Here is a 14822-nt window from a genome sequence, read left to right on the forward strand (position 1 = left end):
AAAAAATCTAATCTGATAATCTGTTTCTTATTAGGTGGATAAAATGCTTTGCTTTTGTTATTACTGATAGATTGAGATTTATTTCTACTTCATATTTTCTGTTTTGGGTTGATCAATCACTTTCTTTCACTTCTTCTTCTCTGCTTTCTACTACATAAAGTTTTCTATGTTCCCTGGTTTTTCCACTGATGATGTGGGAACTATAGATTGTATTTATTAATTAAACGGTAACCTTAACATTTTAGGATACGTAACTAACTACACATTTATCTAATAAAGTCAAATTCAGTGTTTCTATCTTCCTAACATGACATGGATCTTAGCTTACTTAAACTACTGATTGGATACTCTCTCAACAACTATTGTCTAGAGTTTTAGCTTTAATCTTCAAAAAAAAACTTCCAAATGTACAAACATCTAAAACAGACTTGTTATCTTTATAGTCAAAGGTTAATCAGATTTCCTGACATTTCATCTATTTCTTTGCTCACTACTGTTTCTCATATTCCACACTTTCCTTCTGTTTTCACTTTTCTTTCTGCCAAAATATATATATATAAAACATATATATGTCTGTTAATAATACATTTGCTAAATTCTACAAACAATAAACTGTTTTCATGTGCCTGAAAATTATTTTACTCTTGAATGACATTGTGTTTGGGTATAAAATTCTAGCTAGAATTATTGTCCTTCAACACTTGAAAGATATTTCCCCCACTACCTTTTGGCTTACCTATCTAGCTAAGAGTGTCTGCTGTCAGCCTATTCTTCTTTTGTAGGTTGTCTTCTCTGTAGCTTTTAAGGTTATTTCATCCTTGATGTTCTGTAGTTTCACGATCATGTTTTGAGGTCCAGATTTATTTTTATTTATCCTGCTTATTAGCTGAAGTAAAAATTCATGGGTTTCTTCAATTCTGGAAAATTCTCAGGATTAAGTTTTTATACTATCTCCTCCATTCTTTCTTGGACTTTCTATTGCGTAATGTTTACTCTTCTCAATCTTTTCTATCTCTAAGTTGGTCTCCCATTTTATTTTTCTGTCTCTCTTATATTGTGTTTTGGGATAGTTCCTCAATATTATTTTCTATTTCACAAATTTATTCTTCAACTGTGTCCAGTCTACAGTTTTTCTCATTTACTGGTTTTTTAAAAAATTTCAATGACCAGTCTAATTTATTCTTTTTTATAATCTATTAGATTTGTTTCATTTCTTCCTGGCTTTGTTTTATAATTCTTTTAAAAGCTGTATCTTCATTTATCTCTTTGAATGCTTTTAGCATACCTATTTAAATGTCTTTGTCTTAATTGCTCTGTAAAAAGATTTTCATTTGGAAAGAATCCCTGCCCTAACTATTAATTTTGTTGGCTGACTTTCTTGGCATTAGACTTTTTTCTTCTGTTTTAGAATTACGATTGCTCATTTTGAGTGGAAAATTTCTGTTTTTCTCTATCCTCACACCACTCTGACAGGGTTTTGTAGTTCCCTCTACCTAGTCCTCTGAGATCCATTACCAGAAACAGGTTTCATAATCACATTTGGAGGTTGTTATCCCCTGGGTATATTGTAAATATACTAGATCCCTTCAAGGAGTCAATGGATATCAAGGTTCTACAGACCCTATGCCCACACCTTCTAAAACACAGTAGCCTCAGTCAATATGTAAATGTCTATTTCTTCCGATCTCTTTTATTAACTGGTTATTTCTTCCAAACTTCTTTTATTATTTATCCTTACCTCTATCAACCCTCTCTCCCTTCCCCTACTAACCCCCAACAACACACGTTCTCTAGCATCAAATAGAAAGTATGACTCAGGTTCACTGAATCAGAACTTTAATAGTTTAAAAGTTTTAATAGTTTTAAACTATTAAAAGTTCTGATTATATTATTATACCTTTCCCTGAAAGTTCTGATTATTTCCCTAAAACTTTCCCTAAAAGTTCTGATTATATTATTATACCTTTCCCTGAAAGTTCTGATTATTTCCCTAAAAGTTTCCCTAAAAGTTCTGATTATGTTATTATACCTTTCCCTGAAAGTACCAAGATCCTTACCAATATCACCTTCTTTTGAACTCAGATCCAATGGCTTCAGCTCCACTAAGCCCACTGTTTTGTGTGTATATTCCAGTTCTTCTCTTTAGAGATGTTTATCTTATATTATTTGATTCTGGCCATGTCTGGGTTTTACCTTTTAATACTTTACCCATTGTTCCTATTTGTTTGGCAGAGAAGGGGTTTTAAAAACATAAATTCACTGTGCCATGTTTTACCAGAAAACTATTCTAGATATAAAAAGAAATTCTAAAATATAAAATATCCTGAACCCCTTCAAAGTTCTACAAGGCAATGTGACCTCCACTTTCAATGAGGAAATTGAAGCTACAAGAAAGTTAAGTGTAGTGTTATTAGTTACATAACTAATAAGTGATAAGGAAGTCAGGAATATAATACAGATATGCTGATTCCTAGACATGTGCTCAATTTACTATAGAACTTATTAATTTCTGGAAATTTTTTTCTAGCTTTTACTCAGATTCTCATTTAGTACCACCAAGCTGAGTTTTCTCCATGTTCCCTTGGCCATTCAAAAAATCAAATATTCCAATATTACTTCCCAAGTCAAGAATAACACTAAATAACTGGAAATTCAAAATATCTTTGCTGGTCCCTAGTTAACCCATAGTTTTACCAATTATCTGCCTCTCAGTCTTGGCTTCTCCCTTCTTTAGTTCTATCATTAGGCTAAAGCTAATCAGTCTTTCTGGCTGCTTACTTTTTTCATTATTAATAAACATAGTGGGATTAATTTTAAATATACAGAAAATTCCATTCTCCCCAGGTAATACCAACCTGCATGCCTTTATTTAAAAGTATTTACTGAGCATCTATTATGTGTCAAGTACCATGTGCTAAGTGCTAGAATTCAATGATAAGCAAAAACAAACAAGGTCCTTGTTCTCATGGAACATTATACTCTAGAGAAAGAGAGCAAATCACACTAATTAATGTAAATTTACTACTGTCAAACAATCGATATAAAGAAGACATATCTGATATTCTAAAAGTCTATAAAAGATAGGACCTTGTCAGAAAGGTGAAAAAGACTTCCTAGAGAAAGTAACTTTGAACTATAATCTAAAGGAGAAAAAATCACATGAAAAGAAGGAAGTGTTTCTGGCTGAATGGACAGCATGTATAAGGGTCCTGATGTGAGTGAAAGTATTTGAGTATAGTGGCAAAAAGAAAGCACGTGTTGTTAGAAAAGAAAAATCAAGACCATTATGTTAAGGTGTTTTGCTTCTATATTAAAAGAAATTACAAGCTACTAAAAAGTATAAAGCAGAAGAGATGACAAACTGTATTTGAATTGTGAAAAAAATCAATATGGCTACAATGTACATAATGGATCAAAAATGGGCTTGACTAGATAAAGGCGTGAACCAGTTAGGTCATTGTAGTAGATAAGGCAAGAAATAATAGGTTGAACTACTGTGATAGTGGCGGAGATGCAGAGAAGCAGATGACTTTGAGAAATATAGAGGAGGCAAAACAAACAGGACTTGATGAACGAGTGGCTACACTGTAAAGAGGAAGAAACTCAGCCATTGAAAATAATTATACTTATGATTTGCATAATTAGATGTATGCTACCTTCACTAAGAGGTAACACAGTGAGCCAAAGATTGATTATGAGTTGGTTTTGGACAAAGTAAATTGAAGGCGATGAGATGATGGGGGATGATGTTAAACACGTGTCTAAAGCCTAGAGGTTTGAATCAGAGATATAAATTTGCAAGTTATCTACACATAAGTACTGACTGCAACAGAAACATGGAGGAGATTATCTAGGGAAAAATTGTAGAATGAAAAGAAAAAAAGAACCCAAAAGTAAGCCTCGCAAAACTCCAACTTTAATGACTGAGCAGAAGATCATATAAACTTGAAAAGGAATGAAAGGAAAGATTATCTAGAGAGATGGGAGAAAAACCAAGAAGGCATTATGTTACAGATTCAAAATAAAACCATAATTCAATAAAAATGTAATTGTTAATAGTATCAAATGCAAAAAATAGGAATCTTTTTCTTTATCCAAATTTTAGGTGACAATCAATATGGGTCCACTATAAATTCTTACTTTTCCAGTTGCCTGTGTTTATGTATACTTACTTAAAGTATTCATCAGAAGGTCACTGTTGTCTTGAAATCTATTATGACTGGCATCTATATCAGGAATCCTGTATTGTGCCATGGTAGGATGTCCCGAGACACAATTCCCTGTATCAGAAGCAGAAGATTTGCAGTCTTCATCTTCTGAGTCACTAGAACTATCCTCACTACTTGAAGATGATGAACTTTTGGAATCTGATGAACTATCACAACTACTCATCTGGTCCATTAGACTAGCTTCTGCCTTCAGTTCTGAAAATAAGAAGAAATGAATAGATAGGTTAAATAAAAAATGCTAAATAAATATAATAAAAATTGAATGTATTAGTTTTTAAGAAACTGTTGAAACTAAAATCAAACATATATTTACAGAACTTAAAGCATTTTATTAAAACACAAAACTATTCTACCACCAAGCCATACTTCAATGATTGGATTACAGAAACTAAAAGGGATAGACAAGGTCTAAATCTAAACTCCACATTTATTTAAACCATTGTACTTAAATATACAGGTGACTCAAATATGAAGTAAATACTGTGAAAAACTATGAAAATTAAAATCTATTTTGGCAGAAACTGTCTTCTGATTATTTTTTATTCCTTTAAATACATATAATGTAATGTGATAATGTAACAGATGAACTTCATTCTTTTCCTGGTTTTCCTAGACAACATTTTGATGAAGCATCTATAGGTTTCCCCCCTGCTCCCTTAATAGGGATTTAAAATATTCTAAGTATTTTTGAAAAGCCAGTTCCCATTATAACTTTGGCTATACATATTTCCATAGATAAAAAGAATAATAATGATGTCTTCTTTTGTTTAGTGTTTTTCAAGTTCTAGACACACAAAAAAATCATAGTTGGGAAGGTCTTCAGCCACCATTTAGAACAACTTCATAATTTTATAAATGAGGGAATGAAGATCCAGAAAGGTCAAAAGTTGTCAGTTATATATGGGTAGAGGCAAGTCTACTGACTTTCAAGTCAATATTTTCCTATATGATACAAATGTCAAATAGTTGAACAAAATTTTTTAAACCAAAAAATTCTAAGTCAATAATATGCTCAGTTAACACATTGCCATTTGTTATCATCTTAGTACACTGCTACATTAAGTTAACTGGTAATTTTTAGCCCACTCCCTCATTCTCCCTATTATAGACACACTGGCTTTCTATTAGTTGACCACATTAAACCCATTTCCAGGCTATGTTCTTTGTACTAGCTGTTTCCTCTGCCTGGTATATTCTTCACTCAGATCTTTTGTTTGTTTGTTTAATACATAATTTCCATAAAGTAAAATGTACAGCTAGATACATTTTAGCATATATAAAACCTGTATATCTACCACTGAGATCAAGATATAGAATATTTGCATCCCCATGAATATTCTCCTATGCTCTTTTCCAGTCACTAATCACCATTTTGACTTCTATTACCAAAGATTTTTGTCTATTCTTGAACTTCATACAAATGGATTCACTCAGCATGTACTTTTTGGTCTGCCTTCTTTCAACATAATGTTTTTATATTTATTCATGTTACTGAATTAATCTGTAGACTATTCTTCTCTACTGCTATGATATGATATGATATGATATGATATGATATGATATGATATGATATGATATAAATATACCACAAGTTGGTTACCCATTTTCCATTTATGAATATTTGCGTTGTTTTCAGTTTTGGATATTATGAATATAATTGTTATGAAAATTCCTCTATAAGTCTTTTTGAACTTATATACATACTTCTCTTAGGTAGAAAGTTAGAGAGAAATTGCTAAGTCACAATAGGCATAGGTTTAATTTCATTAAAAACTCCCAGTTTTCAAACTGGTTTTACACTCCAACCAGCAAGGTATGAGTCACAGATGCTTCATATCTTCCCTCACTAGGGCACACACACACTTGGTATAGTGAGTCTGATGGGTGTACAATGGTAACTTCTTGTAGTTTTAATTTTCATTTATTTGATGTGATAATATGAAGCCGTGTTTTTTATATGCTTACTGGCCATTTGAATATCATCTTTTGTGAAAAGCCTGTTCAAATCTTTTGTCCATTTTTATGTTTGTCTGTCTTTTGCTTACTGATTAGTAAGAGTTCTTTATAGCTAATTCTTCTGGCTATGAGCCCTTTGTCACACATATGCATTTGTGAATATTTCTTCCAGGTTCCCCCAAGTCTGTAGCTAGGCTTTTCCTTTCATTAATGGTGTCTCTTGAGAAGATTCTAGATCTCTGAAAGGCTGGCTCCTTCTTGAATCAGTTTAAGTGTAACCTTCTCAAAAGGTTCCTTCCTCTCCATTCTGCAACCCCCATTGCCTAGTTTAATTCTCTTCAAGACACTTATTTCTGAAATTCAGTTGAATACTTATTTGTTTACTGCTTGTATCTTCCCCACCCTCCCTCTCACCCTCATCCATACTCCTAAGTATAATGTGAGAATAGGAATGTTATCTTGTTCATGTTGTATAATTATCGTTTTACAATGTTGGATTCAATTTACTAATATTTCATTGATAATTTTTGAGTTTAAGTTCATATGAGATATTGGTTCATAGTTTTCCTTTTCTTGTACTGTCTTTATCTGGTTTGGGTATTGGGGGTAATACTGGCCTCATAAATGAGCTTAGAAATATTCCTTCCTTTTCCTTTTTCCAGAAGAGATTGTGTAATGTCGGTGTTAATTCTCTTTAAATGTTTGGTAGGCTTCTGGGTCTGGCTATTTCTTTTGGGGGTGCTTTTTAATTACTAATTTAATTTATTCAATGTTGATAGAACTATTCAAGTTGCTTACTTCACCTTAGTTGAGTTTTGTAGTTTTTAGCTTTTGAGGAACTAGTCCATTTCCTCTAAATTGTCAAATTTATGAGCACAAAGCTATAATGTTTCTTTTCTTTTCTTTTTAGATAGGGTCTTGCTCTGTCACCCAGGCTGGAGTGCAGTGGCACAACTATGGCTCACTGCCGCTCAACCTCTTGGACTCAAGCAATCCTCTCACCTCAGCCTCCCGAGTAGCTGGGACTACTCAGGTGCACATCACCATGCCTGACCGCCTGACTAATCTAAAAAAGTTTTTTTTTTGTAGAGACAGAGTCTCACTATATTGCCTAGGCTGGTCTCAAACTCTTAGGCTCAAGCAATCCTCTTGCTTTGGCCTCCGAAAGTGTTGGGATTACTGGCATGAACCACCACACCCAGCCTACCATTTCTTTATAATACTTTTAATGGCTGCTGGATCTGTAGTAAATTCATTACTTTCCTGATTATAGATAGAAGTTGCACTTTACATTCCTGATATTAGTAATTTGTGCCTTCTGTCTTTTCATTTTTATCAATCTTACTAGAAGTTTATCAGCAGTATTCTCTGATGACTGCCTTTTTGTTTCATTAATTTTCTCTATTGTTTTCAGTTTCCTTGATATCACTTCTTATTTTCATTATTTGTCTCTTTTTGCTTGCTTTGGGTTTAATCTGTTTTTCTTTTTCTACTTTCCTAAAAAAGGGACTTAAATTAATTAATATGATAACTTTCCTCACTTCTAATGTAAGCATTTAGTGCCATAAATTTCCCTCTCAGAACTTCTTTAGTTCATTACACATATTTTGGCATGCTATGTTAACTTAATACATTTAGTTGCATGTATTTTTAATTTCCTTTGATGATTCTTCTTTAACCCATGGATCCTTTAGGAATGTGTTGTTTAATTTTCAAGTGTTTAGAGATTCTTCCTGTTGTCTGTTACTGATTTTTAGTTTGAATCCATTATGGTCAGATACATACTCTGTATGATTTCAGTTTCTATAAATCTATTGAGATTTGTTTTATGGCTCAGGATATGGTCTATCTTAGTAAATATTCCATGGGCACTTGAAACAAAATGTGTATTCTGCTGTTGTGTGGCATGTTATGTATCTGTCAGTTACATCCTGTTGGTTGATCGTGTTACTCAGATTTCCTATATCTGTGTTGATTTTCTGTCTAGTAGTTCTATTAGTTGCTGAGAGCAGAGTGTTGAAATACCCAGGCATAATTGTGGATTTACAGATTTCTCTTTTCAGTTCTCTCAGTTTTTGCTTCATGTTTTTCTCAGTTCAGTTCAGTTGTTAGATGTATACACATTGATGTCTTCCTAGTAAATTAATACTTTAATCATTATTAATGTACTTCTTTGTAGTAATTTATTTTGCTCTTTTTTTTTGAGACGGAGTCTCACTCTGTCACGCAGGCTGCAGTGCAGTGGTGCAATCTTGGCTCACGGCAACCTCCTCCTCCCAGGTTCAAGCGATTCTCCTGCCTCGGCTTCCTGAGTAGCTGGGATTAAGGTGTGTGCCACCACGCCCAGCTAATTTTTGTATTTTTAATAGGGATGGGGTTTCACCATGTTGGCCAGGCTGGTCACGAACTCCTGACCTCAAGTGATCTGCCTGCCTCGGCCTTCCAAAGTGCTGGGATTACAGGTGTGAGCCACTGCGCCCGGCCTATTTTGCTCTTAAGTCACCTTTATCTGATATTAATATAGCCACATGTTTGTGCTTTTTAACATTAATGTTTAAATGGCATATATTTTCTATACTGTTACTTTCAAGCTACATATTTCATTAGTTTCTTATAAACAGCATATAGTTGAGTGTGCTTTTTATACAGTCTGCCAATATCTGCATTTTAATTGGCTTATTTAGACGATATATATTTAAAGTAATTATTGATATATGTTAGGGCTTAAGTGTGTCAATTTGTTATTTGTTTTCTGTTTGCTTCCTCTGTATTTCATTTCTCTTGTCTTGCCTTTCTGTGGGTTACTTGAACCATTTTAGAATGCCATCTCAATTAATTTACAAAGTTTTAAAAGGTGTCATTTTGTATATTTTTCTTAGTAGTTGGTTTGGGTTTTTCAATATACATACCTGATTTGTCAATGCATTCCCATTCTAAGTAAACCTCATATCCATGTAGGTCCACTTTGAAATATCATTATTTTGGGTATCAGAAGGTATTACTACGTTTGTTTCAGTCATCACATACAATTTAGAAAAGCCGTGAGGAATACTATAATCAATTGTACTTATTGATATGTTTGCTCTTTCTGTTGTTGTTTCTGTCTTTCTGATACTCTTAAGATTCCTCCATTTAACGTTTCTCTTCTGTCTGAATGACTTTATATAGCCAATATTTAAGGATAGTTTCCTAGGAACAAATTATTTCAGTTTTCCTTTCTGAAGCAGGCTATTTACCCCTCGTTACTGAAGAAGCATTTTGGTAGATACAGAATTTACACTTAACATGTTTTTTTTCTTTCAGCACTTGAAAAATATTATGCCACTTCCTTCTGGGCTCCATGACTTCAGATGAGAAATCTGATGTTAACTGAATGGTATTCTTTCATAGGTAATATGTCATTTCTTTCTTGCTTTCAACCCTTTTCTCTTTGCCTTTAGTTTTCAGATGTTTCATTATGATGTACCTTGGCATCAATTTCTTTAGGTTTATCCTATTTGGGGTTTGTTCAGGTTTTTACATCTGTGGGTTTATATCTTTCATAAAACTTGGGAAGTTTTTGCACATATTTCTTTAAATACTCTTTTAACCCTGCTCTTCCTCTTCTTTGAGACTCCAATGACACAAATATTGGATATTTTGTCGTTCTTCCACAGATTCTTGGGGATATACTCATCTTGTTTCAGTCTATTTTCTATTTTCAGGTTGAGTGGATTCTATACATCCACAAGTAAACTGATTCTATCCACTCCCTAGCACTGAGCCCATCCAGTGAGTATTTTTGTTGTTATTGTATTTGTCAGTTCTATAATTTCCATTTGATTCTTACGTAAAACTTCTATTTCTTTAATGTGATTTTCTATTTCTTATTTTTTTCATTTGTTTCAAGGGAATGTACAACTGAACCATATTCGTGATAGTCATTTAAAGATCATTGTCAGATAATTCTAACATTTGATTCGTCTTGATGTTGGTATCAGTTGTCTTTTCTCATTCAAGTGATTCTCCTGAATCACAAATTATGTTATGACAGGTAATTTTCTTTTCTCTCTCTCTCTCTCTCTCTCTCTCTTTCTTTTTGACAGAGTTTTGCTCTGTCGCCCAGTCTGGAGTGCAGTGACACGATCTTGGCTCACTGCAACTTCTACCTCCTGGGTTCAAGCAATTCTCCTGCCTCAGTCTCCCAAGTAGCTGGAATTATAGGTGTGCACCACCACACCCAGCTAATTTTTGTAGAGACAGGGTAGAGACAGGGTTTAGTAGAGACAGGGTTTCACCACATTGGCCAGGCTGATCTCAAACTCCTGACCTCAAGTGATCTGCTCACCTTGGCCTCCCAAAGTGCTGGGATTACAGATGTGAGCCACTGTACCTGGCCATGACAGGTAATTTTCTATTGTATCTTGGATATCTTGGTTTTTATGCTAGGGGAGATCTATATCTTATTCACATTTTTAATTTTAGTAGGCAATCACCCAGTTGAGGTTTAGCGTGCATATTCTTGCCTACTGTTGTGGGCTGTGGTTTAAATGAAAATCTTGTTTCCAGAGTTTTTGCAGTATTATCTTGGTCTTCTTAACTAAATCTCCAGCAGCTGGGGTCCCTGATGATCTCTGCTGGTGCTATGTGACGAAAAGAAGGGACTTCACCAGGCAAGGAGATATGGTGCGTATAGGTGGAGAAATGGAGTCTCTTGCCTGGGATAAAGAGTGCTTTCTGAGCCTGGCAATTTTTTTTTTTTTTTTTTTTTTTTTTTTGTGATTGGCTCCCCTGCTTGGAGGGGTGGAGGAAAGGAAAGTGCTTCCTAGCAAAGTGTTTGTTGTGGCAGGATCCCATTTATTGGTATGATCCAGTCTCAAGATGTCTTTAGATGAGAGAGAAGAATCTTAGGTTAATAGGGCAGGGAGGCAGGTCTAGGAGATAGTATAAACAGTCTTCCCAGGCTGAATGCTTATTACAATAGAATTCTACCTGCAGGGACCTTCTAGCCATAGAGGGTCTCTGATGGAGGAGGGGAGTCTCAGGCCAGGCATAAAGAGAGAACACTTTGAGGACTGCAATCACTCACTGTGGTATCATCCTGTTTGCTGGTACTTCCAGCTGTGAGTTGTCTCTGGGTATGGGGAGTAGAATTTTAGATCCATCTTATTTCTTTTTTTAAAAAAAAATATATTTTTTTTTTGTAGAGATGGGATCTTGCTATCTTAAACTCCTGGCCTCAAACGATCCTCCACCTCAGCTTCCCAAAAGTGCTGGGATTACAGGCGTGAGCCACTGCACCTAGCCTCTATCTTATCTCAAACTCAATTCTAGATAGCTCGAAGATGTAAATGTAAAATTTAAGCTACAAAAATACTAATATAACTGCCAGACATAAACTTGAAAAGATGATTCAACCATTTTAACAGTAGTCAGTGGCACAGTAGGGTCAAGAAAATATTTTATAGAATGCAATCTAAGGAACATGTTATACAAATATCTCAAGGTAAATGAAGTTCCATTCTCATACTAAGTTAGAAATAGAAAGCTTTATGGTTGGAGATATTAACTTATCCTCTGCAACTTTCTTTTTTTTAATTTTTAATTTTTATAATTTTTTAATTGAGATGAGGTTTCACCATGCTGCCTATGCTGTTCTCGAACTCCTGGACTCAAATGCTCCTCCCACCTTGGGCCCCTAAAGTGGTGGAATTATAGGCATGAGCCACTGTGCCTTGCGTCCTCTACAACTTTCTTTTCCCTGAGTTATGCTTCGATACAATACTTTTATTAAGGCCTCTATTAAAAAACTGTCACATGGAAGAACTTCTACTTTTACTGTAAAATTACCATTGAGAACACTATATAAAGTTTAATGCTCCCTAGAAAAACGTTCCATATGATGAATTCCTTTCAGAATTTAGTAACAGGAAAAAGTCTGATTCTTTGTAACCTATCCGATAATACAACATATGCTGCTTGTGTCTCCCTTTTTTTCTTGATGGTTAGAAGCTCAGAGCTAAATTATTATTATTTTTATTATTATTTCATTTTTTGAGACACAGTCTCACTCTGTCACCCAGGTTGGAGTGCAGTGGCACAATCACTATTCACTGCAGGCTTGGCCTCCCCAAGCTCAAGTGATCCTCCCAGCTTAGCCTCCCAAGTAGCTGGAACTACAGGCATACACCACCACACCCAGTTAATTTTGTATTTTTTTGTAGAGATGGGGTTTTACCATGTTGCCCAGGCTGGTTTCAAACTCCTGAGCTAAAGTGATCCACCTGCCTTGTCCTCCCAAAGTGCTGGGATTATAGGTGTACACCACCACACCTGGCAATTTAATGTGTTAATGATCAGCAAATTTGCTTCAATATCTTGATTTTCTGTACTAATATTTTATTGTATTCATGTATATGAAGATATCATAATTCAAATCCATTTGGAAGCAAGTATGATGTAAAAAAAATAAAATTCAAGACCGCTTGTACCACCAAGGGTTCTAGACTTGTCTTTTTTATTGTTTGTATAGGAGCTACTAATCAATTAGAAAATGAATACTCTACTGGGCTTAGAAGAGAACAATGAAATTGGATGGCTATGTGCAAATTTTAAGAAGGCAAAGTGTAGAAGCAAATATACTTTAGTGACCAGGGTCTCACTGCAGCCACAATTACTACATCGATAACCCACATTGCAGCTAGAAAAAAAAATGGAGATTTAAGTTTTCTTACTTACAAAAGGACTGTATGTACTTCCCTAAAAATACCTCCCTTCTGAGAAGTAAGCAGCAATTCAGAAAAAGGTGCTTGCTTATTCTGCTTACTATATTTCCTCATTTCCCTATGGAATTGGTGACATCTTAAATATGTACGACCTGGCCATACATAAACATTTTGATAGGAAGATGCTGTGAAGAATTGAATTTGAGTCATCACAAATGCCAAAAAGAAGAAAACTCCAGTTATATATTTCTAAAGAGTCATTTTTTTTTTTACCCTGAATAGTAATTTAAAATGATACAAGGGGAGGTTCCAAGATGGTTGAATAGGAACAGTTCCAGTCTACAGCTCCCAGTGTGAGCCATGCAGAAGATGGGTGATTTCTGCATTTCCAGCTGAGGTACTGGGTTCATCTCACTGGGGCTTGTTGGACAGTGGTTGCAGCCCACAGAGTGTGAGTCGAAGCAGGGCAGGGCATCGCCTCACCCAGGAAGTGCAAGGGGTTGGCGAATTCCCTTTCCTAGCAAAGGGAAGCCGTGACAGACAGTACCTGGAAAATCGAGACACTCCTACCCCAATACTGCGCTTTTCCAATGGTCTTAGCAAATGATATACCAGGAGATTATATCCCACACATGGTTTGGAGGGTCCTACACCCACGGAGCCTCGCTCACTGCTAGCACAGCAGTCTGAGATCAAACTGCAAGGCAGCAGTGAGGCTGGGGGAGGGGTATCTGCCATTGCTGAGGCTTGAATAGGTAAACAAAGTGGCCTGGAGGCTTGAACCGGGTGGAGCCCACCGCAGTTCAAGGAGGCCTGCCTGCCTCTGTAGACTCCACCTCTGGGGGCAGGACATAGCTGAACGAAAGTCAGTAGAAACTTCTGCAGACTTAAATGTCTCTGTCTGACAGCTTTAAAGAGAGTATTGGTTCTCCCAGCATAGAGTTTGAGATCTGAGAACGGACAGACTGCCTAAAGTTGGTCCCTGACCCCTGAGTAGCCTAACTGGGAGACACCACCCAGTAGGGGCCGACTGACACCTCATACAGCCAGGTGCCCCTCTGAGACAAAGCTTCCAGAGGAAGGATCAGGCAGCAATATTTGCCCTTCTGCAATATTTGCTGTTCTGCAGCCTCCGCTGGTGATACCCAGGCAAACAGGGTCTGGAGTGGACCTCCAGCAAACTCCAACAGATCTGCAGCTGAGGGTCCTGACTGTTAGAAGGAAAACTAACAAACAGAAAGGACATCCACACCAAAACCCCATCTGTATGTCACCATTGTCAAAGACCAAAGGTAGATAAAACCACAAAGATGGGGAGAAAGCAGAGCAGAAAAGCTGAAAATTCTAAAAATCAGAGTGCCTCTTCTCCTCCAAAGGAATGCAGCTCCTCATCAGCAATGGAACAAAGCTGGACAGAGAATGACTTTGATGAGTTCAGAGAAGAAGGCTTCAGACGATCAGTAATAACAAACTTCTCCAAGCTAAAGGAGGATGTTCAAATCCATTGCAAAGAAGCTAAAAACCTTGAAAAAAGATTAGATGAATGACTAACTAGAAAAAACAGCATAGAGAAGACCTTAAATGACCTGATGGAGCTAAAAACCATGGCGTGAGAAATACATGACACTTCCACAAGCTTCAGTAGCCAATCAGATCAAGTAGAAGAAAGGGTATCGGTGATTGAAGATCAAATGAATGAAATGAAGTGAGATGTTTAAAGAAAAAAGTGTAAAAAGAAATGAACAAAGCCTCCAAGAAATATGGGACTACGTGAAAAGACCAAATCTACGTCTGATTGGTGTACCTAAAAGTAATGGGAAAAACGGAACCAAGTTGGAAAACACTCTTCAGGATATTATCCAAGAGAACTTTCCCAACCTAGCAAGGAAGGCCAACATCCAAATTCAGGAAATACAGAGAACACCACAAAGAT

At 35.8% G+C, this 14822-nt stretch overlaps 1 protein-coding gene across 3 annotated transcripts in view; it reads right to left on the reverse strand.

The window, feature by feature from the left end:
- EAF2 (ELL associated factor 2) overlaps positions 1-14822 on the reverse strand; it is a 60334-nt gene that overhangs the window by 9669 nt on the left and 35843 nt on the right. The window contains exons 5-6 of one of the 3 annotated variants that reach the window (XM_011971591.1): positions 4173-4424; positions 3798-3972 (exon numbers count right to left, since the gene is read on the reverse strand). In XM_011971591.1, coding sequence (XP_011826981.1) covers positions 3917-3972; positions 4173-4424 — 308 coding nt within the window. In that variant the 3' untranslated portion in view covers positions 3798-3916. Of the gene's footprint in view, positions 1-3797; positions 3973-4168; positions 4425-14822 lie in introns of those variants that run through there. The other 2 variants (XM_011971592.1, XM_011971593.1) reach the window with 2 other exon arrangements.

Source organism: Mandrillus leucophaeus, unplaced genomic scaffold, assembly GCF_000951045.1.
Source record: "Mandrillus leucophaeus isolate KB7577 unplaced genomic scaffold, Mleu.le_1.0 Scaffold123, whole genome shotgun sequence".
Taxonomy (NCBI): Eukaryota; Metazoa; Chordata; class Mammalia; order Primates; family Cercopithecidae; genus Mandrillus; species Mandrillus leucophaeus.